General features: G+C 40.8%; 1 protein-coding gene across 14 annotated transcripts in view; it reads left to right on the forward strand.

Moving 5' to 3' along the window:
* The window catches only part of NPAS3 (neuronal PAS domain protein 3), an 875,259-nt gene that overhangs the window by 187,663 nt on the left and 664,459 nt on the right, over positions 1 to 23,137 (forward strand). For 4 of the 14 annotated variants that reach the window (XM_048484764.1, XM_048484768.1, XM_048484763.1 and 1 more), the window contains one exon: positions 15,794 to 15,914. The exons of the other annotated variants lie outside the window; for them this stretch is intronic. In XM_048484764.1, coding sequence (XP_048340721.1) covers positions 15,794 to 15,914 — 121 coding nt within the window. The remainder of the gene's footprint in view (positions 1 to 15,793; positions 15,915 to 23,137) is intronic. 14 annotated transcript variants of the gene reach the window in all.

The following is a 23,137-nucleotide window of genomic DNA, read 5'->3' on the forward strand; positions in this document are numbered from 1 at the left end:
GGATGGGTGAGTAGACAGCCCAGCGTTGGGTGCTTGCTTCAGTTCCCCCCGGGCCGCTGGGTAGTTTCCCCCTCCAAGGGCTTCTCCATTCCCCCTGGGGCCTGGACTCTTCATCCCTAGGTTGAGCCCCCAGCTCCACCCTGCCTTGGGTGTTGGCTGCCACGCTGCCTAGCTTGGCAGACTCTTTCTCCTCCCCCGTTTCAGTCCCTCTACCTCAGCTGCCTTCCCCCCGGCCTCCACAGTTCCCTCTTTTCACCTCCATCACCACTTCCTCTCCCTTTATCCTCTCCCCTCCTTAGTCCGCCCCGCCCCCTGCCCAGCTGCCGGGCTCATCCACCCTGGCCCCAGGTGGGCAGCCACATCTCAATCTCTGGTGAGGCAGGTGGGGCGCCCGTGATCAACAGCTCCTCCTCGCCCTCCTGGGCTCCCCCAACCATACCCCCTCCCATGGCTTTCCTGCCCCAGCCGGGGAGGCCTCTTTGCCTGCCTTTGGAGCTTCCCCTCACCACGTCCCCTCCTACATCGATGTTGGCGGGGCCGGGAAGGACTCAGCCCACGGGGGGAGCCTAACTGGACCAGCAGTCCATGTGGGGCTGCCGCTGGCTTGCCCAGATCCGGACACATACATGACACAGTCCTGAGGGAGAGTCTTACTGTTGTCTTCTAAAGATCTTACATGATAAATTTTATCCACCATAGACTATTTCTGCAACAGGAAGAGGCATGAACTCCACTAGTTCTGGAATGAAATATTTTCTAAGATTTTCTCCCTCTTTTTCTGACTTTCTGCAAATCCTCATGGCGCACTCTTTTTGCTTTAAATCCAGACAGAGTAATTTTTTAGCGTGTTGATTAATCACTGTGTGCAGGCAAGCAGGGCATGGTCAGGTCCAGTCTCGCAGGACAGAACAGGAAGCAGACAAAAGCGTAGTCAGAAGGCAGTCCTATGGGTCAAGGCAGGCGGCAGGCAAAGGCATAGTCACGGGTCAGTCCAACAGGTCTCGGAACAGGAGATCAGGCAAACAGGTTGTAGATCAGCAATAGACCAGGCACACAGAAGCAACAGGAAATACACTTGTTGCACCCAGGCAGAAGCAAGCTTGCAGCAAGGCTTATATAGAGAGCCTTGTTCAAGGGGCTGGGATTCTTCCAGGAGTTAATCGTCATCAGATGCAGAGACTTCTAATCTCCTATATCTTGCTGCCAAACAAGCGCTCCTTCTGTGCTTCTGCAGTCGCAGCCCCTGCTTTTGCCTCTTTTGCACAGCTGGATCATCAATGGGCTCTCTAGGACAGGGGTCTGCAACCTGCGACTCTCTAGATGTTCATGGACTACAAATCCCATCTGTCCCTGCCAGCATGGCTATGAACATCTGGAGAGCTGCAGGTTGCAGACCCTTCTCTAGGAGGATCTGCCGGCTCCTCCAGCTGTATGTCATCAGGCAGAGAAGAACTGGGCATTGGCTCTGCTGCCTGGTCTTCCTCGGGAGCAGCCTCCTCTGGCTGCACTGCGTCCTCAGGTTCTAACTCAGGGTCCTCCATGTTATGGTAAGTACCCAGGGGCTGGCTCATGACACCCTCTTTCTAAAATTAAACCCTTTAAAATTTTTTGATGATGTCTTTGAAGACATGCAGACACGATTTCAGAATCCATGCTGATTTTCATATCATATCTGCATGTCTTTGAAGACAGCTCATTGAAAAAATTAAAAAGGGAAAACTGTATATTGCTGGAATCAGCAGGACAAACTGAGTGCAACCAAATACTTTTTGGACTGAAAAGGCACCCAGCAGTGGATCCTGGTGAGCAAATGTCCTGGGGAAACCTTTAGGAAATGGCTGCAGGCACGAAGAATCACTCTAGCACCACCATAAACTGTTGGGCACAAGCGACATTGGAAACTGACTGGAGAGCTTTAATGGTCGGGCAGGAAAAAGAAGATGTCTCCTCCACACAGCAAGCAGGAGACGGCTTGCAGGTGACTTCAGAAAAAAAAAGATTGCTTGAGATGAAATAAAGGGTCCTGAGGACCTCTTTTTTGGATGTCTGTTTTGGACTGTGCAGAATGGGCCTACTTTTTTTTTTCTCTCTCTCCTCTTGAGAATGTTACCAAATGAAGATATGTTACCAAATGAAGATACTTCTGGTGCATTAATAGCTTTGAAAGTCTATAGAAGAATATTGTCAAACAAATAGGCCTCAGAAAGTGCTATTCTGATCATTACAAAATTTTGTAAATTCTTTGATAAAGTGGAGATATATTATAAATATTCAGTTGTGTAACAGTTTTGTCAGGCTTTAGTTAGTCAGGTTTTCTGGTTAGATTATCTACTTTATTGCATTTATAGATGCTTTCCCATGCCACTGAGGTTTTCAGAACTATTGGGAATACTTTCATTTTACTGGTTGTTGTGGGATGGGCTGTTGTTGGTTTTCTGCACTGCATGGCTGTGGTCTGGTAGTTTTTGCTCCTAACGTTTTGCCTGCATACATAGCTGGCATCAACAGAGGCATGTCATGATAAGATGTCTGTTTTAAAAAAAATGATATGCTTTATAGAAAAGATAGCAAAAATGAGAAAATCTGCATAATAGCTCAATAATTTAGAATATTTCATAGGATTACATTCATCTGTATTGCAATTATATACATAATTTATGTTCAATAAGTTATGCAAAAGCATTGTAAGAGAAGTTGCTACTACTCTCACTTGGAGTTACTGGGAAATAAAATTCAGTGGAACTTTCAAACAAAAGTTGCTGGACCTTTTTGCTGAAAATAAGTCCAGAAGGCTGAGCTTAATATAACATGTGGCAGGTGGCCTGCATTTGCCTGGAGAATTCCTCTAGGGCAAGACAGCTCTGCAAACACATAAATCCTTTTTTCTCTGTTATCTAGTAGCACATTTAGTTGCCATGGGGATTTTATTTATGCAGCAGATCCTCTGCAGCTCAGTTTGTGCCTAAAGTTTAACTGTACAGCTGTTACGGTAAATGCGACCTGGCAATATTTTCAAAACATTGTACCTTTGAACACTTCTTTGTGATTGATTTTGTTTTTAGCATATCAAAACATCTTTGTGGTCGCCATAAGATATTGCTTGTTATGGAACATCACAAATTAACCCCAACAGTCTTGCCTTTTGTATCACTTTATAATTTATTAAGGTGTGGGGAAGAACTTTTTCTGTGAACATTAGAGTAATTGCAGAGTAAATAGTATGGAGTTGTGTGAAGATGGCCAAGTCTGCCCAAATGTGACAAAATGAGGCTTTGTAGATGTGGCAAGCAAGGTTCTGGGGATGCAAATATCCTGTTCCCATTATATGTGCTATCTTCTTCCAACATCTGGGGCCAGCATGCATGCAACAATTGCACAGGGCCATTGAAACTATCAGTCAGATTTCCCAGGCTGCTGCATGAAAATGCATGTACACTGTAGTGTGGGACAGTCTACAATATACCTGTTCGTAGCTGGGAATTCATGGGTGGAGTTACTGGTAACATATTCAGTAGGAATTGTAAACTGGTGTAATGATTATATCCTTGCTGAGAAGGTAACCCAAAGGTAACCCAAAGGTAACAAAATCTTAGGTAATGAAGTAATATTGTAGTCATTCAATTTTATAAATTCATGATGCAGCTGCATTTAGTTAGGTTTATACGAGTTTAAACATGTAAATATTTAATTTTGTATGTTTTAATTCAGTGTTTATCTTACATTTTTTATCTTATATATATATATATATATATTTTATATATTATTTGTGTGCTGATGGTAACTGCCCTGAGCTTGGCTTGGGCCACAAAAGAGTGATATATAAATTGAATGTACCAACAACAACAACAACAACAACAGCAGCAACAACAGCAGCAGCAGCAGCAGCAGCAGCAGCAGCAGCAGCAGCAGCAACAACAACAACAACAACAACAACAACAACAATAACAATAATAATAATAATAATAATAATAATAATAATAATAATAATAATAATAATAATAATAATAATACGTAAGAACAGCTAAGAACTGGTGGGAACATTGTCCAGAGAAAGTCATGGAAAATGAGAAGGTCAAGATCCTGTGGGACTTTCGAATCCAAACGGACAAAGTGCTCAAACACAATACACGAGACATCACTGTGATCGAGGACAAGAAAGTGAACATCATCGACATAGCAGTCCGGTGACAGCAGGGTCATTGAAAAAGAACACGAGAAAGTCACTAGATACCACGATTTGAAAGTCGAGCTTCAGCGTCTATGGCACAAACCAGCTGAGGTCGTCCCAGTGGTAATCGACATGCTGGGCGCCATCCCGAAAACACTAGAGCAGCACTTGAAACATCTTCGAACTGACAAAATTAACATCTGTCAAATTCAGAAGGCAGCCCTGCTGGGATCCGCACGTATACTACGCCGATACATTACAACTTCCTAGGCCTCTGGGTGAGGCTCGAATTGTAATGAAGGCCAACAACCAGCTAAAGATCTGGCAGCTGTGAAATCTGCAATAAATTTAGAATATTGTGTACAGTTCTGTTCTCTATGTCTCAAAAAGGATAGAAAAGGTCGGTCACAATGACGAAAAACATCTTCCCTTTGAGGGCAAGACTAAATAGTTTTGGGGCTTTTCAGTTTAGAGAAAAATGAATAAGGGGAGAGACATAGAAGTTTATAAAATAATGCATGGTGTGGAGAGAATGGGTATGGACAACTGTATCTCTTAAGGTTGCACACTTCAAAAACGTATGTTCTAACTTTGGTTCAGGTTTTGCTATAAGTTTTTGTATTTAAAATGCCAGAATTTTCAGGTTCCAGAATTCTGTCACCCAACAATCATACCTAAGTTTTTAAAAGTGTGAGGAGGGAGGCAGGAGTGATGAGGGAGAAAGCAAGCTGGCAAGGGCAAACAGCAGCTAGGTGGGATAAGGCCCGACTAACAGCTTGTGCACAGGTTCATATAGATATGTATGTGGCCTCAGGGTAAAAAACATCACCTTGAGTTGCAGCTGGAAACAAATGTGCAGCCAATTAATATGTTTAAATAGAGGTAATATGATCAAAACTGCTTTTTTCAGTGAGAAGGTAAGCAGCGGCATTCTCCACTAATTGAAGTTTCTGGATTGTTTTCAAAGGCAGCCCACAGTTCGTTGGAGTAACCAAGATTTGAGGTTACAGGAGTGTCGATCAGTGCAACCAAATTGGCTTAGTCTACAAGGAAAAATAATTTACACACATGATATAACTATTAAAGCAAATTCCTTTCATCCATGTTGACACGATTTTGGAGCAACTGAGCTGCGTTTAAAAGACCCTTTAAAAGCTTTATTGCATTAGCCAAAGCAAGTTTCATTCCAGTCTACAGTGGGAAGCACAATGCTTACAGAAAGCTAGCCTTTACCAACCAGGGACATTTCTGCTTTGTTTTAGCTTACATTCTATTACTGTTATGTCGCTTTGCAATACAGTTGCCAACAGACACTTAAATTACAAATGAAACTTTTTTGTTGGTTTGGGTTCCTTCCCTCATCCCTTTGTATTAGTATTTTATAGTAAGTTCTAGGATAAAATGTTTGGTGTTTTACTGTTGATTTAAGGAATGTTCACTGCTAATCAAAAGTTATAATTTTGTCATGGTTTCTTGTTTTGTTGCTTTCAACTCAGACAAAAGAGAAAACAAGCCAACAAAGACCACAGAAATCAGCAACAAATAACAAAACTGAATCTTAGTGCAGATAGATGGATGGATAAATAGAAAGACAGACCAATCTATATGGGGGTCAAGCAAGTAGAGACAAAGATCTCTTCTGGTTCTGGTGGGTTTTCCAGGCGGTGTGGCCATGGTCTGGTGGGTTTTCTTCCTAATGTTTCGCCTGCATCTGTGGCTGGCATCTTCAGAGGTATATCACAGAGAAAAGTCTGTTTCACACTGTGTCTAAGTGAGAAGGGAAAGTTTAGTGGGGTATATTGTCCTTGTCCCAGGGTGGGGAACCAATCATTAAGTGTTTGAGTGGAACTTGCTATTCAAAGGTGTGGTTGAGTGCATTGTATTGATTGTATTGTGACTGATAGCACTGATCCTTGTAGTGTGTATCCAAACTTCACATACACGCTACAAGGGTCAGTGCTATCAGTCACAGACCAATGCTATCACTCACAGACCAGGAAAGGGATTTGGACGTCTTAGTTGATAGTTCCATGGGAATGTCAACTCAGTGCATGGCAGCTGTGAAAAAGGCAAACTCTATGCTGGGGATAATTAGGAAAGGAGTTGATAATAAAACTTCAAGGATTGTCATGCCATTATATAAAGCAGTGGTGCGACCGCACTTGAAGTACTGTGTTCAGTTCTGGTCGCCACATCTCAAAAAGGATATCGAAGAGATAGAAAAAGTGCAGAGAAGGGCAACGAGAATGATTGAAGGATTGGAGCACCTTCCTTATGAGGAGAAGCTACAGCGTTTGGGACTCTTTAATTTGGAGAGGAGACGTCTGAGGGGGGATATGATTGAAGTCTATAAAATTATGCATGGGGTAGAAAATGTTGACAGAGAGAAATTTTTCTCTCTTTCTCACAATACTAGAACCAGGGGGCATTCATTGAAAATGCCGGGGGGAAGAATTAGGACTAATAAAAGGAAACACTTCTTCACGCAACGTATTTTTGGTGTTTGGAATATGTTGCCACAGGAGGTGGTGATGGCCACTAAGCTGGATAGCTTTAAAAAGGGCTTGGACAGATTTATGGAGGAGAAGTCGATTTATGGCTACCAATCTTGATCCTCCTTGATCTCAGATTGCAAATGCATTAGCAGAACAGGTGCTCGGGAGCAGCATCAGCAGAAGGCCATTGCTTTCACATCCTGCATGTGAGCTCCCAAAGGCACCTGGTGGGTCACTGCGAGTAGCAGAGTGCTGGACTAGATGGACTTTGGTCTGATCCAGCAGGCTAGTTCTGATGTTCTTATGTAATGCGGGTGGGGTTATTAGTCCATTTTTTAAGTACTGGGAGCCAGGCTTTGCTAATTTTTAACGTCTCTTCTTTCTTATTGAAGTTGTCCTGGTGTTTGTGAATTTCAATGGCCTCCCTGTGCAGTCTGACATAGTAAGCTTCTGTATTGTCCAGAATTTCACTGTTCTCAAATAAAATATTATGTCCAGTTTTGTTTAACACATGTTCTGCAACTGCAGATTTTTCAGGATGGTTAAGCCGACAGTGTTTTTCGTGTTCCTTAATACGGGTCTGAATGCTGCATTTTGTGGTTCCTATGTATGCCTTAGCAGAAATCTTTTGACATCACTTTCTCTACCAAACAGCAGATAGTTGGGATTTTGTTTACAGCCCTGATTGATCTATCACATGCATCTTTTGGATAGGCTACAGATGATTTTGTTAATTACAACTATATTTTTGCCAGAAAGTTTTAAAATGCAACCAACAGTTATTCTTCCATCCTATTCCTCTCACACCCCATAAAAACTTGAAATATTCCATAGGTTTGAAATGGCCTGTCACTAGTGCCAAACATGTACCAAGATTTGTAATGATTGGTTCTGGAGGGTTTTCCGGGCTGTGTGGCCGTGGTCTGGTGGATTTTGTTCCTAACGTTTCACCTGCATCTGTGCAAAACGTTAGGAACAAAATCCACCAGACATCGGCCACACAGCCCGGAAAACCCTCCAGAACCAGTTGAATCTGGCCACAAAAGCCTTCGACAGTACATTTGTAGTGATTGTTGAAGAATCCATCTTTTTCTTATAAAAGTGGGGTTCCAGATTAATAGAATCATGATCTCATACTTTAGAAAACTGCTCAAAATTTCCCGCTTACAGTTGAGCATACTGGGCTTTTTATCAAATGTTCTGAGAAAATACTTGGGTGCATCAGCATATATGCACACATACCTATACGAATCGAATCGAAACCTTTATCAGGAATCAAAATACAGCAGAATTGTAATATAAAAGAGAATGGGGGAAAAGCAGAGGCAACCTCATTCGTAACATTTATCAGAAATTCAGCAACAGTTTCAATAATTTCCGCCAAACGATTGTTTAATAAAAAGCACACCTGATTGCTGATTGCGCTGTTCTTGTCAAAAGAAGGGATAACACGGTGTATACCATGTCTGAACTGAGTATATTTGGGGCAATCTAACAAGATATGTGCCATGGCGACTGGAATTAAGAAGCAATAAGGGCAGAATTACTCCTGTAGCAGGATCCTATCAAAACATCCTTGCAGCTGAGTAGAGGGGAATGAATTACACCTAGCTCTTGAAAAGATTCATCTCTGTTTGGGATGAAAAAATATCTTTAAATATTGCGCTGTTTGGGCCTTTTAAGGTATGATCCCATGATGTGGAGGAGAGCACAATAGGCCTGCCCTTTGGATCAAGGACTGATGCTCTTGGTCCAAAAGGCAGCTCTTTATTGCTTTAAACAATTATTTAGATGTATGCACATACATATACGCTGTTTAGTTACACTTTCCATATTTAACCAATAGAAAGACAACCTTGCAAAATGTTATGCACAAAAGGGTTATTGCTGTACAGAAATGCAACATTAGTGTATATATATAAGTTCTGTCAAGTCGCAACCAACTTGTGGCAATCTCAACAAGAGGCATCAAAGGAGAAGCAGAGATGGTTTCTCATTACCTTCTGCAGAATCTTTCTTGGTGGTCTCCCAGCCAAGTACCAACCCTGCTTAGCTACTGAGATCTTATAAGAGTGGGCTATACCATGCTGCTTTCCTTCCCTCCCAAAATTTGGACAGTTGCTTGTTTTTCTTGATGGCATATGTAAAGCGGAGGGAAGCTAGTTTTACAGGTGTATCTTTTTTCAACAAGCAGTCTCTAAACAGACATGAGTCTTGCTAGAACTTATTACTGAAGACATAATGATGTGACTGATACCTTTGTTTTTACGGTTAGTTGCCTATGTTGAAATGAGAGCGTAGTTGTGTATATTTAATTTATTATTGGCAAGATTTGGTTATATGTTAATTTTTTCTGTGAGGAACTAGAAATGGAGGAAAATGGGAACAGATGTGAGTATTCTAAGTTCACTTTCTTTTGCTGAATTTTTCCTCTTCCCATCACTTGTAGGGGTTTGCTAGAACCCTTATTTTGTGACAAGGTGTCCTTTTATTAGCACTTCCTGTCTCTCCCACCGTCTCTTAGGAGAGAGCAAGGGAACCAGAAGTCACCTATTTGCTTGTTTGCCAGATCTCTTGTTCAAGTTTAGATTTAGTGATTCTGCAGCTGAGAATAAGATGATTCCTGTGGATCCTACTTCTAACTGGCATTGATCACTCATCAGTGGAAATGGTGAGGAAAAGAATGCTGCTTTTTTGCTCTCTTTCTCAAGACATTAAGAAAAAGGGAGAGTGATTCTTAGCGCCCGCATATGGATTCCTGCAACTCCACAGTCTCAGAGCTGGCATTGAAAAAAACATTATCCTGAAAGAAGTGCAGTAAAAGGCAACCAAAATTATTTAAATATTGGAAGCACATTCCAACATAGGGCTTCTTTAGTTTAGAATAATTTTTTTAGTTTAGAAGAAAAATTATGAAGGGATATGATAGAGCTTTCTAAATCAGCCATCTAAAACTCAACCCCAGTGACAAATTGATAAGCTTTTATGTGGTTTCCCTATTCACCAAGGTCCCCATAGCAGACACTATCACACTCATTAACCAGATTCTCCTAAAGACATCACAGCCCTGTTTCAACATTGCCTCACTTCCAGCTACTTCCAATGGGATAATGAATTCTATGAAAAGAGAGATGGAATAGCCATCTTAGCCTGTAATAGCAAATGTCTACATGGAACACTTTGAAAAATAAGCCCTGGAAACAGCACCAAAAAAACTTACTAGATGGTTCCATTTTGTGGATGACATGTTCACAATTTGGAGCCACGGAGAAGAAGAACAAGTTTCTGGACCATATTAACAATATCCACTCTAACTTCCAATTTACTATGGAAAAAGAAAATGAGGGAAAACAACCACTTCTAGATGTCTTAGTCATCCGCAAACTAAACCGACACAGTATACAAAAAACCTACACATGCTGATAGATATCTACATAAAAACTCCAACCATCACCCAGGACAAAAGAAGAACACAATAAAGACTCTGGTAGATCATGCAAAAAGAATCTGTGAACCCCACCTCCTTCAAGACGAACTGAATCACCTAAACTGGGCTCTACAGGCTAACGGTTACTCCACCACTGACATCAGAAGAACTGCAAGACAAAGAACAAACCACAGAAATGAAGATAAACAGCCACCCAGAGGGAAGGTGTTCTTGCCATACATCAATGGAATCACTGATCATATAGGGGAAACTGATGAAAAAACATGACCTCCAAACAATCTACAGACCCACCAAGAAAATTCAACAAATGCTACGTTCAGCAAAGGATAAGATGGAGTCTACTGTGTACCGTGCAGCTGTGGACAAGTCTGCATAGGGACCACAAAACGCAATGCCCAGACACGAATCAAAGAACATGAAAGGCATTGCAGACTAATTAAGCCGGAAAAATCAGCAATAGGAGAACACATGATAAACCAAGCTGGACACAGAATGTTATTTGAAAACACAGAAATTCTGGACCACTCTGGCAACCACTATGTCAGACTACACAGAGAAGCCATTGAAATCCACAAGCACATGGACAATTTCAACAGAAAGGAAGAAACCATGAAACTGAACAAAGTTTGGCTACCAGTACTTAAAAACACTGGAATCAAGACAATGGTTAGTGAACCCCACCCAGGGTGTCTGCAGGCAGGAAGCAGTCAAAGGATTAAAATGCCAGGCGGCTGTTGTGCAGATACCCTCGCTAGCTGATTATGCAACTTCATTGTTACTTACATATGCTAAAATTGATGGATTCCACTCAACACATGCAAATCACACTTGCTAATTGCACCCTTTACACTTGTTAACCAATTCAAATGGTTCTTTCTCCCACCTTGGACATTCTACAGGTATATATACTCCACTTGCTTTGCTTTACTATCATCAGATCCTCTGAAGATGCCAGCCACTGATGTAGGCAAAACTTCAGGAGAAAATGCTACTGGAACATGGCCATACAGCCTGGAAACCCCACAGCACTCCAGTGATTCCGGCCGTGAAAGCCTTTGACAATACACAGTTACTAGCTAACATGGCTGGTGAGATTAACATTCAGCTCAGTGGCAGTACTGAGTAGAGTTGTAGGAAACCAGACCATAGGAGACCATGCTCCTTTCCTGTGGGTGTGACAGATTAGGCTTTATAATTGTTAATATTAAAAGATGCAGTTCAGCCAGAGCAGGAGCACCGAGTATTAACCAGAGCAGCACATGATTGGCAGGCTGAAATGCAGTAGCCAGGAGCCACAAGATAGGGTGTGCTAGCTGATATAAAAGCAGAAAAAGCCTGTCAGGAAGACAGAGGGGAGATTTTGAACAGAAAGATCTTGAAAGCAGCTTGTGGGACACATAGAGCATGTCAGTCCTCAGGTTCAGTCAGGGGAGATAGTGTCTAAGGGCAGAGAGAGCCACAGAGACATAGGGAGAATGGCTACTGGGCCAGTGTTCTCAAAGAGATCTCAGACTGATTTATGATCCATATGCCTTGTTTTCATCAGAGGCTAGGAGGCCTAATGAGGATGGAAAACAAGAGGGGAACTGATTTCACGGGGACACTCCTAAGACTACACAGAGGGCTTGGCTATTGTCTCATGAGGAGACCACACCTACATACTGGTGCCATGGAGCCCATGAAGGTGTGTTTATCTTAACTGGCTGAGTTAAGTGTGGATTTAGTGAAACCCCAGAGCTTAAACCCCAGGCCAGTGTGAGTTCCCTTTGGAGTTAAGGGTGGGAGTTTTAGGAGGGTGTTCAGGACCGTTTTGAAAAGCTTTACCCTAAACAAAAACACCTGCATGTGTGTGAAGTTATTTGGAAACTGAAACAGCCATATTTAAATGAAGCTATATCTTGTAACCAAAACAGCCATTTAAGATAAACCATTTGCTCTATAATCTCTAAGAAATATCTGCCTAAAGAAATAAGAACCTCTCTGTAAGAGCAGCTGAGAAGAAACCCTTGTAAAATAAAATTTAGTTTGGTTTTATCTTTCAAAAGCTTCTCTAAGTTCAATTTTTATCTCAAATTTTGGTGGCAGCTTATATATTAGTTTCCTGACAGGCTTTTTGACAGAAAGGGCCTGTGTGTGTGCATGAGTGGGGAGCTATCAACCATCCACCCCCAGCAACACGCTCCCCCCTGCTGGGCTTCTGTCTCTCTTCAGGGAGTGGGAGGTGTTGCAGTGGGCTTCCTGGAATCATCAGGCAGGATTATTTATTTATTTAGGAAATTGTTATACTGCTTCTCCAGTGATCTGCTTGAGGCAGCTCAGACTTAACAAAAATAAACAAGACATGAAACAATTCAATTTTCAGCAACCTAAAATGATGTTAATAAAGCAGTCTGCAAGTTAATAGCTGATCATAAGAACGCCTTAAAAGGTTGAACCTTTCAGTTTAAAAGCCTGGACAGAAGAAATGTTTTTCCCTAGTACCTAGTAAGGTAGGTGCCACCCACTTAGCAAATGATTATTCCAAAGGCATTAGCATTTTTAAAAAGCCTATTTTTGGTTGGCACCCAGATAATTTCTGCAGGTGGGGGCACAGAGAGTACGTCGAGAGGAAGATTTTATTTGGGTGCTGTGTGGTTTCCGGGCTGTATGGCCATGTTCTAGCAGCATTCTCTCCTGACGTTTCGCCTGCATCTGTGGCTGGCATCTTCAGAGGATCTGGAGATCCTCTGAAGATGCCAGCCACAGATGCAGGCGAAACGTCAGGAAAGAATGCTGCTAGAACACGGCCATACAGCCCGGAAACCACACAGCACCCAAGTGATTCCGGCCGTGAAAGCCTTCGACAATACATTGAACATCTCTACGGGGAGAAATTGTTCCAAGACACACGGAAATTGGAAAAACTACGGCTCAGGAAAGCACACTTACTATGTTCTCTAACCTTTCTTCTACGCTGCAGAGACACAGGTACTATCCCATCATTTCTTGCTGCCAAAAGGACTTTCAAAACACCACAGGCTCACCGCATCTATAACCGCCTAGAACGTACGCTTTTACGTGAGAGAATCCACACCACCCGCAAAGAACTTGCAAACTTAGACAGGGAGTTATTAGTCCTTCATATCAATACCAGCCAAAAGATGAGTGCACAAGACTGGGATAAAATTGACAACTTCACCTACAGCAAAATGGAGAAAGACATGGCTTACCACACTAAAAGGCAGAAACTAAAAAGATCCTCTGAAGATGCCAGCCACAGATGCAGGCGAAACGTCAGGAGAGAATGCTGCTAGAACACGGCCATACAGCCCGGAAACCACACAGCACCCAAGTGATTCCGGCCGTGAAAGCCTTCGACAATACAAGGAAGATTTTAATTTGTGCACTGGACAGTTCGGATTATATGTCCCTTGGTAATGATCTTCCTTACAGTTTACTGGACTTTCACACCCAGTCAATTTACCCCTGATTTTTGGCAGCCAATCCACAATTAGATTAAGTTTGGGCATGATTTTTTCTTACGTTTGCCCTCCCCCCTGTATTTTTGTAGTTGGGCCGTCAATTTATTTGCTTCCTCACATGCCTTAAATCAGGATTTTCAAAAGATCGTGCTGTTTTATTGATGGTATCACAGTGCCCCCTCCCCCTACTTTTTCACAAGCTTCTATTGATATTGTGGCTGAATTAAAAATATCAGAAAATGAACACACACTTAGAAATGAAGAGAAGAGCAAGGTTCTTCTGGCAAGTCTGCTGGTGGGAGGGTAGCATTCCTGGGGCATGGGGAAGGTACATGCAAGTCTCTCACATGCCTGTCTTTCTTTGCATCGGGAAGCCTAAAAGAGGAGCAGCTCCATCATATGCCTGTTTATGATCCATATGTGAAGTGTTGTGTCCCTTTCAAACTTAATTGTTTTTTTTTAATGAAAGCTGGACACTCAGAGACCCAACTGAACCTAATTTCTTTATACATGCTTATATCAAGAAATCCTATAAAGGTTGAGTCAAAATTTGTTTCCAGAAAAAGATTGAGTTAGAAGTAGTCTCAAAAGAACCAGAACCAAACAAACAAAACAAGTGAACACTAAAGGCACAAAAATGTGTGTGGAAATCAGGGGACAAACCAAGGCAGTATGGGGCTAAATTGGGTTTCATGACATAAGTGAGCAAAACAGAGATTTTAGAGAATTAGATCCAAACACATACGTTTAAAACACACTTCAGAATTAGCACCAAACACAAAATGAGGAAACTTTTGTGTTACTTTAAAGCATGGTCTGATACCTTTCAACATTTTTCTTGCGGAATAGTTGGATTTTTTTTCTTGAGGGTTTTTTTTTTCAACCAGTGAAGCCTATGTGATGATATCAAATCTTTGAAAGTGTATATATTCTGGAAAAAAATCTATTTATGTCTGTTATTGTCTTGATAGAGATGATAATGGTCAAAACAGCATTGAGTAAAATGGAACAAAATTCCTAAAAGGGATGTTTTGAGGAGACAACTTGTAGTAGGGACTGCTTGAAACAACTCAAGCCGATTTGTAAGACTAGGAAAGGATGTGGACTCAGATTAATAAAAGTTTTGTACTTGGGAATCTCATTTCCTAACACAGCCTAATATTGGACATAATCATTTATGTCAGATCTGATTTCAGCCATACAGGAGATGATGTGTTTCAGAAATTGTGTATAAATGTAGTTCATCTTGGACCACTCTCTTATTAATATATGTTCTAATTCAAAGAGAACTATTTGTTTATATATTTAAAACACTTTTGTATTGCCCCTTTCTACCCAAATAAGATTTCCAAGGCAATGAATATCCAAATGTTAAAGCATTTCTCCCAGTTAGTTTCTGGAGAAAGAAAAAAACTCTGGTACTTCTTCCTCATAGTGGTTTGGTGGGTGAGATTTAGGTTTGGAAAATGTTCCAAGATAAGAAGGTTACACATTAAACATTTTCACCCTACACCAACACCAGAGGTGTAGTGCCAATGGGGAGGGGAGGGGCGGGAGGAGCCACCGAGGAGGCAGGGTGATGTTCTGGGGGCGTTCTGGGCCGGGTGGTGCTGTGGCAGGGATGCAGGGTGCGCACGCACCCCGGTGGAGTTTCCCCTCGCTCCGCCTCTGCCCAACACTGTTTTTCTTTAAAAATAGGAGTCTCTAGAGAACAAAATATAGAATTTGTAAGAAGTTGAAGATCCAGTTATGAGTCAACTAATTTCTTAATCCAACTTTAATCTATGTGATCTATGTTATGTACACAACTGGAAAAATTATGAAGAAGAGTAGCTCCTAGATATGTCCTGGCCAGAGATTACAAGCATAGTGATTCATAACTATTTTATAAGTGTTTTCTTCTTTTTCTTAATTTTTCCTAGTTTTGGAAGAACCTGATAGGGCAATACTGGGATAGGGACCAGTATTGAATACCTCAGTTATTCAACATAGAAAATTGGAGAAGTGGAGAGACTTTTCTGTATTGCCCTTTTTATTTAGAGATATGTTGGTTTTGAATTGATTTCCATTTCATGAGTTCCCCTGGCTTAGGGCCCTGTGTCAAGTCTGATCCAATCGTGAACCTTCTCCTATAGACTGCTTTCTTCAGCCAATACCTACTTGACCATTTCCCCTACCCTTGACTCCCATCTTCCCTTGTCTACTTTTTGCCCTCTCCTAGGGACTGCTACTGACCTACCAGCCTTTGACTGCTTGACAGTGGTAATTGCCTCACCCAGAAAGTCATGCCTGATGGACCCTTCCACCATGGGCCAGCTGCCAGCCTCAGTCTCCCAGTATAGGTAGGAATTGATGTTGTCCATGTTATGACAGTTTCCTAACTGTAAGGCCACCTACTGTAAGCCCACCTAACTGACAACAGGTGGAGATTAGAAACTGAATAGACGGCTACAGGTATATCTAGGATGCACATTCTCCTGCAGCTCCAGAACTGCAGATTAACTGGTACAAAAACATCGTAAGGAGTTGTTTTCCTAGAGGATCTTATTATAATGTTTTGAGAATGACCTTGTGTCTAGTAAATATGTGGTAATTTCAGAAACACTTCTGACAATTTTGTTGCCAGTCCATCCCTCCCATAGTTGACACCCCCCATGCTGTTGATGGGAAGGTTTCCCATCTCCCCGGAGCATAATTTCAGAAGGCATTTTGGGCAACTAGGCTAGGAAGGCGAGAGCTCCCTCACAGCAGACATCTATTGTAATTTTTGGTGGGATCCAAGCCATCATCCAATAAGCATTAGGCGGCCTTATATGAAGTCATGGCATTTATACACTTATCCCTTTGTTGTCCAGTGTGACAGACAATAGATCTTTCAAGGTTTCAGAAAGCAATCTTTCCTGTTCCTATTACTTTTATGGAAAGATACATGAAATTCAAATCTTATGAGTTATTTCAATGTAGAGACAAAATGAAGCTGAAGTGTTTTAGTTGTGCAGTAGGAGCATGAAATACCAAAATACTGCAGGAAACTGTTGCATATTTATAACAGTATTTTAATATGAATAAATTATTCTACTGACTTTGTTTTTCTTTACAGATGTTTCTTTCTTTCAACAAAAGGTTATCTGAGTGAATAACTGTGTATAGTTCTTTAGCTTGGTTTTGGTGAGATGCTGAGACTTGTATTTATTTTGCCAAGGTGTTGAGAGGTATTTGTTTTGTGTAAGACAAGAACTAGAAACGTTTATTTTCCTGTGAGCTTTTGCTTATACTATTGTGAAATCTGATTTCTGGGTAAAACTATTGGAAATGCTTTAATTGGTTCAAAAAATTGCAACAAGACATTATTGGCCTATCTTGAGCCAGATTTTGTTTTTTATTTTCTCTGGCAATTGAGCTCAGTTTCTTATCATTCTTTATTTGTTACCATAAGAAATCATTCCTTGTTCTTAAATCCTGGTGATGAATATTTTTCTTTCATGACCCACAACTTTAACCATGCGTGTAGTAAATTACGTTATTATTTCAATAATCTTGATACCCTGAAAGAAAAAGAACATTTAACTGAATCACAATTTCAGGGGAAAGTAGGGATTATAATTTATTTTCAACAGGTAGAGATTGTTTCTAAATATACTAAAGATGTTTCTGCTGAGTGTGCTAAGCATTACCTATTTGCTTTTCAAAATAAATGTTTTAAGACAGAAAAAAGAATTAAACTTTTTAGTAAGACTGGTAACAAGTTTTGTCTTTGTCTTATAGTGTTTTAGAAGGTATGCTTTAGCAGAAGAAATGGATTTTTAAATAGAGGTAGTTAAAAAAAATCAGTAAAATTCAGATTTGCATCTAATGGACCTGAAATTTTTACGTAATCCTGAATATTTCCAAACTCCCGTATTTGGAATATTCAGGATTCCTCCCAAAATTTTGGTTTATTAGACCAGAATCTCAATTCTACCTCCCCCGCCACTATTTCTATCCCACATCTCCCCCTCACCTAACTTACCTGAAGTTCAGCAGTGAGGGGTTGGCTGCCTCCGAGTCCTGCGACAAACCTGGAGGCTATATTGAAGGGTCTGTGCAGAGAGTTACAACCCCAGTTGGAATTGGCCTAGCTCAGCTTGCAGCTTTATGCCCACAGCCACCTCCGACTTCCACGTAGAACGAGAGATTCTGGCAGAGGAACTGTGTGAAGAGCTGTGAGTCAAGCTTGGCCCAGCTGAACTAAGCCTCCAGCTCTGTGCCCACTGTAGCCTGCCTGGAACCCAGATGCTACAGCAGAGGAGTTGTGTGAGGAGTTGCAATCCTGACTAGGTTGAGAGACTTCCCTTTCCCCACAAAGTACCTTATTTTTGGAGATTTTTTTCCAGTTTTGCTTTCCTGTAGATTTAATGACTACTTTTCTTGTATTCCAAAAGTCTCCTTTTAAAAAGTAATCCCAATTTTAATTTAGGCTACAGTCAAGGCAGCTTTTTGACAACTTCAATTATTCTTCTGGTTGAAGAGGTATAAATTTACTGCATCATATTTGACTGCAGATTCCGAAGACACATTTGCCTGGTGAATAGTAAAGCTTGAAAGTTACACTAGGAATCTGTAGTTTGGTGCAAGGAGTATGCTGGGGTTCCAAAGAGTTGATGGTGAACTGCTCTAGCAGTATCAGGTAAATCTGCAAAATAAAGTGTGTAAAGAAAACATTTACATATTGTGTACCATCAATAGTAAAAAGAATTGGTGTCAATACTAATTCTACAATAAATTGTTTAAAAATCTGAAGATATTAAAAACCCACAAAACTTTTCCAGTTGAAGCTATAATTTGGCTTAGTCATAAATAATGTCAAACAAATATGTTTTATTTAATTTTGTACACATAAATATATCTAATTGTCAATGTGTCCAAATTTGTGAATACATAAATCCAGAGACTAGAGTCATGTACAGCAAGACAGGACTTTCTACAACCTGAAAAATTTCCCAGGTTTGCAGAAAAATCTGAACTCTTAAAAAAAGCATAGGAGAGTTAAAATCCCCCAAAATATTAGAAGTTGCACCTGTGGCTTTAAGAAAAAAATGCTTCAGTTCCTTTTGTTAGGCAACCATAACAGTATTGACAGCTTTCAAGTCTTTTTTTCTCTCAGCAAAGGTAAGGAAGGCCTTTAGGGAGGACTTGTTGAGGTCAGGCTGGGCAACAAAGAGTGGACAACTTGGATGGTTTACATACAGGAAAGGATTTATTTGATTCCCCATTGCTGGAATAGCAACTGATAAAGCGCAGTGGCAATGGGGTCTTTTCAGGAGCAACTGAAGTTATGAACTTGTTCCTTCAAGAGCAGTCCCACCCAGCATGGATGGCTCCTTTAATCCTGGGTCTGACCATCTGCTTACCAAGAGCACTTGAATCTCATTACGATTAAGGTTCAGTTTATTAGCCTGCATTCACCTGAAAACTCTCCAGGCACTGGTTTAGGGCTTTTGCAGCCCCCCGGAGACCTTCCAGAAGCACAAGATAGAAGTAAGTGTAATCAGCATATTGGTGACAACTCAGCCTAAATCTTTACATGATTATACCCAGTAGTTTCATGTAGCTCTTGAAAAGCATGAGAGACAAAATGAAGCCTTGGAGCTCCCTAAGAGTCAGAGGTCACAGGAATGAGGAACACTTCCCCAGTGCAGCCTTCTGACATCTACCTTCCAGGTAGGACTGCAACTACTGCAAAACCTGTCCAAACCCCAAAAGGTAGTCAAGAAGATTACCTTGAATGATGGTATCAGAAGCTGTTGAGAGGTCCAGGAGAGTCATTAGAGCAGTACTCCCTCTGTCCACATTGTGACATAGGCAACAAAGGTTGTTTCAGCTCTATAAGCAGGCCTGAAACAAGATTGGAAATTCAAGAATTCTTGGAGTTATCCATCCACTGCCCATTCTGTCACTTTGCTCAAGGATGGAATATTTGAGACTGGTTGATAATTATTGTAATCTCCTGTATCTCGGGAAAGTTTCTTTAGCATTGGAAGCAGCACAGCCTGTTTCAAGGTTGGGTGACCACTCCAGTTTTCAAAGAGACAACAGCTGCCTCTTGGACCCAATCAACCACATACTCCTACCCCAACAGGTTTAATCATCCAGGAAAGCCAAGGGCCTTACAAGCAGGTGGTAGGCCTCAAACTTTCAAGAATGTTGTCTGTGTCTTTAAATTGTATATACTGAAAAAAATGCCAAACCATTGGATCAGTTGGAACCCATCTGACCCTGCCACTGCTAATGTGGTGTCTACCTGATACCTGAGATTGTATCTGCAGAGTGTTGAGCAAAATGTCTCTAAGTAGTCTTTCGGTAGGTCAGATCCCAACAGCCTCTGTTGGTATACTCCATGTAGATCCAATGGTGGTGGTTTCTTTTACACCATCACAGATTAGGATTTAAAATTAACTTTAGTTTATGTCATATCAGATTTATTCTGAGTCTCCTTCCACTGTCATTCTAGAAGTCTCCCTTTATCTTGTAACCATCAGTTATTTAAAGCATCGGTGTATATGATTGACTATAGTCTGTTAACAGGCAGTCTGCTGAGCTAACAATTGACAGTATTTCATGGGTTAATTGTCCTAATCTTGTTCTTGGTGGTAAATTATTTCAGGACATTGTGTGTATGCTAGCTAGTAAGAATAATTTAAACTGCATGAATGGTAATTCTAGCAGGTACTTGTATAGAGTATAATCTGGGTGGGTACATTTGGGAATTGTTCAAGTGTCGAAAGGTTTTACTCTGCTTTTTACTGCCTTTAACTTGCCTTTTTACTCCATGGGAATTAAACACTCACAGTATTGTAGAAATCAGTTACCAGGACTATATCAGAATCATTGCCACCATCCTATTTTTAATTATGTGAGGGAGATTGGCACCTGGATTCAAGCAGGCCTCTAGTCTGAGACAATCACATGCTTAGGAAAGTGGACAAATTCTGAGTTCTTCTAGGCTTTTTAACAAAGTCATGTAACTAAGCAATCCAGACAATATGTAGTGCAAAGCACATGTACAACTTCATTTCCTTTGGGAAAAATATTAAATGAAATACTGTTACAAATAGTAAAAAAAATGATTGGGTTGGTTAATATTTTTATTTATTTATTTATGTATTTATTGGACTTTTACTCCACCCTCCCCCGAAGGGCTCAGGGTAGCAACAACAGTATAAAAACAATTACAATAAAAGCATTACAAAAGCATAATATACTAATTGTACAGTACTTAGTTTTAAGGCATCATCAAGTTTTATGGCAGTGGCATAGGAGGTTAAGAGCTCGTGTATCTAATCTGGAGGAACCGGGTTTGATCCCCAGCTCTGCTGCCTGAGCTGTGGAGGCTTATCTGGGGAATTCAGATTAGCCTGTACACTCCCACACATGCCAGCTGGGTGACCTTGGGCTAGTCACAGCTTCTCGGAGCTCTCTCAGCCCCACCTACCCCACAGGGTATTTGTTGTGAGGGAGGAAGGGCAAGGAGATTGTAAGCCCCTTTGAGTCTTCTACAGGAAAGAAAGGGGGGATATAAATCCAAACTCTTCTTCTTCTTCTTGTTTCTACGGTTATCATTGTTATTTCCTCTTTAGCCACCATGTGGATTATATGGGTTGACCCATAGGGTTTTCAGAATAATAGTTTCAAAGGCTGTTATTTAAGGCATATAAGATTTTGATCATGGTGGTATACCATGTTGGGTTGGATCCAAAGAAAGGCTAGTGAAATGTGGTTCCCAAATGCATCTTTCCAGCTTTGACCTTTCCACTGCAGTCTTCCTGCACTGACAGAAAAATAGTTTCTTGGCAATGAGATAAAATAAAAACCCAAATAGTGATGATAAAACTACTCTTGCAGTTCTGGAGGAAACTGAAGCTACTTCTATATCAACAATTAATGTAGTAGAACAAAGATATACAGTTGTTATTGCTTTGGAATTTTATCCTGTTCTTTCAGAGAATTAATATAGAAGAGAAAGCCAAACCAAGTTGTTAGAAAGGATTGTTATTTTCTCTCAAGCAGCTTGGGCTTGACAAGTTTATTTGTGTAAGGTCGTAAGCTCCCAAACTTTATTTATCCTGTCTCAATATAATGGAGGTCTGATCTGCCTCCATCTAGCTGTGCAGGAAATCTTTGCTGCAATTAGTAAATAAATGAAAAGATCTTTATGATGATTTAAAGGAATAACGGGTTCAAGAAACTACAGTAAGGCCAATTTAGAATCTTTTCTAATGTGCAATGTAATGTTTTGCTACATTCATGTAAAAATTATAAGTGAAACTTTTTGTGTCACAGCATATTCTCTCCAGGCATGGAAAAAATGCCCAACTTGCCCATGCTTTTTCCAAACATTTCAGACTATGTCTTGTCTATCTTTTTCAGTCTACCACCGATAACTGTGCAGAGTCATCCAGATCTTGCAGTTGAGAGTCTGGAAGTTCCCCACTTTGTGGTGGGATAGCACTTTGAAGGTGGATTCTGCAAAGCATATTTATAACGAGTTTCAATTGTTATAAGTGAATTCATTTTCCATTTATAAAAAGGGGAAATGAGTTCATTTATAACGATTGCAACTCATTATAAATCTGCTGTGTGGAATGAACCCAAGGGATACCAGCCCTGAGCAGGTTAGAGGCTGCTTTCCTAGGCCAGCATGGATTTAGTAATTCTGGGATTTCATAGGTCTGCTCCAGGAAAAAAAAAAAGGTGCCATAACATTCTTGTCATCTACAAGACCTTGGGAAGCCTAGAAGATCCAACTGCAAAACAGATTGGTTTGAACCTGTTTGAACATTTTTAGGGAGGTGGAGGTTACCCCAAAAGGGAAAAGTGTGGAGTACTAGTAGTTCTTTTTGAGGAAAAGAATAATGTGAGGATCTCCTTTTCAATAACCTACAGTCTACCTGAGAGTTAGGTTTTAGTCAGGGATTCATGGAAGCTTCCATACAGGCTAATTAATTGCATTTCTGTATATTTGTTCAATCATTGACCTAACAGTGTGATCCAGCAGTTGGATTCTGAGATCAGGTGGCTGAGGGGTAGCCTGCAAGATGGAAATGATACTGTTAAGGAAAATTTGTGTGTGCGTGCCGGGGGGGGGGGGGGCTGTCTTTTCAGCTCTAAGTGTAGGATTGCCTAAGATGACAAATTAAGTGAAGAGCTTAGCAGTCTTATTAGATTCTGTTGTATTTGAGAAACAGGTTATTGTAGTGAGAATTTTTTTTCAGTGGGACTTGACGCAGAAAATGGAGTCTTAACTAGCCTGTTCTGAGCTAGGCACACTGAACAACCTCTGTAACTTCAGGACAGGACTGTTATAGTTTACTCAACATGAACATTTGTGCAGTGGTGTTCACACTTGAACTTGTTGTAAGCCTCTTTTTGCTACAATTTCTAACCATTTGTAGAAAATAGAGTAGAAAATGATACCGTTAATGAATAAATAAACCATCTCTGGCTTTGGATACTTTTAAGCATCTTAGAATTTAGCTGCTGGACAAGTTGGTTCTGTGAGAATTCTCCAGCAGGACAAAAGAGGGGG

The sequence above is a fragment of the Sphaerodactylus townsendi genome, linkage group LG02 (genome assembly GCF_021028975.2).
Source record: "Sphaerodactylus townsendi isolate TG3544 linkage group LG02, MPM_Stown_v2.3, whole genome shotgun sequence".
In the NCBI taxonomy this organism is placed as follows: domain Eukaryota; kingdom Metazoa; phylum Chordata; class Lepidosauria; order Squamata; family Sphaerodactylidae; genus Sphaerodactylus; species Sphaerodactylus townsendi.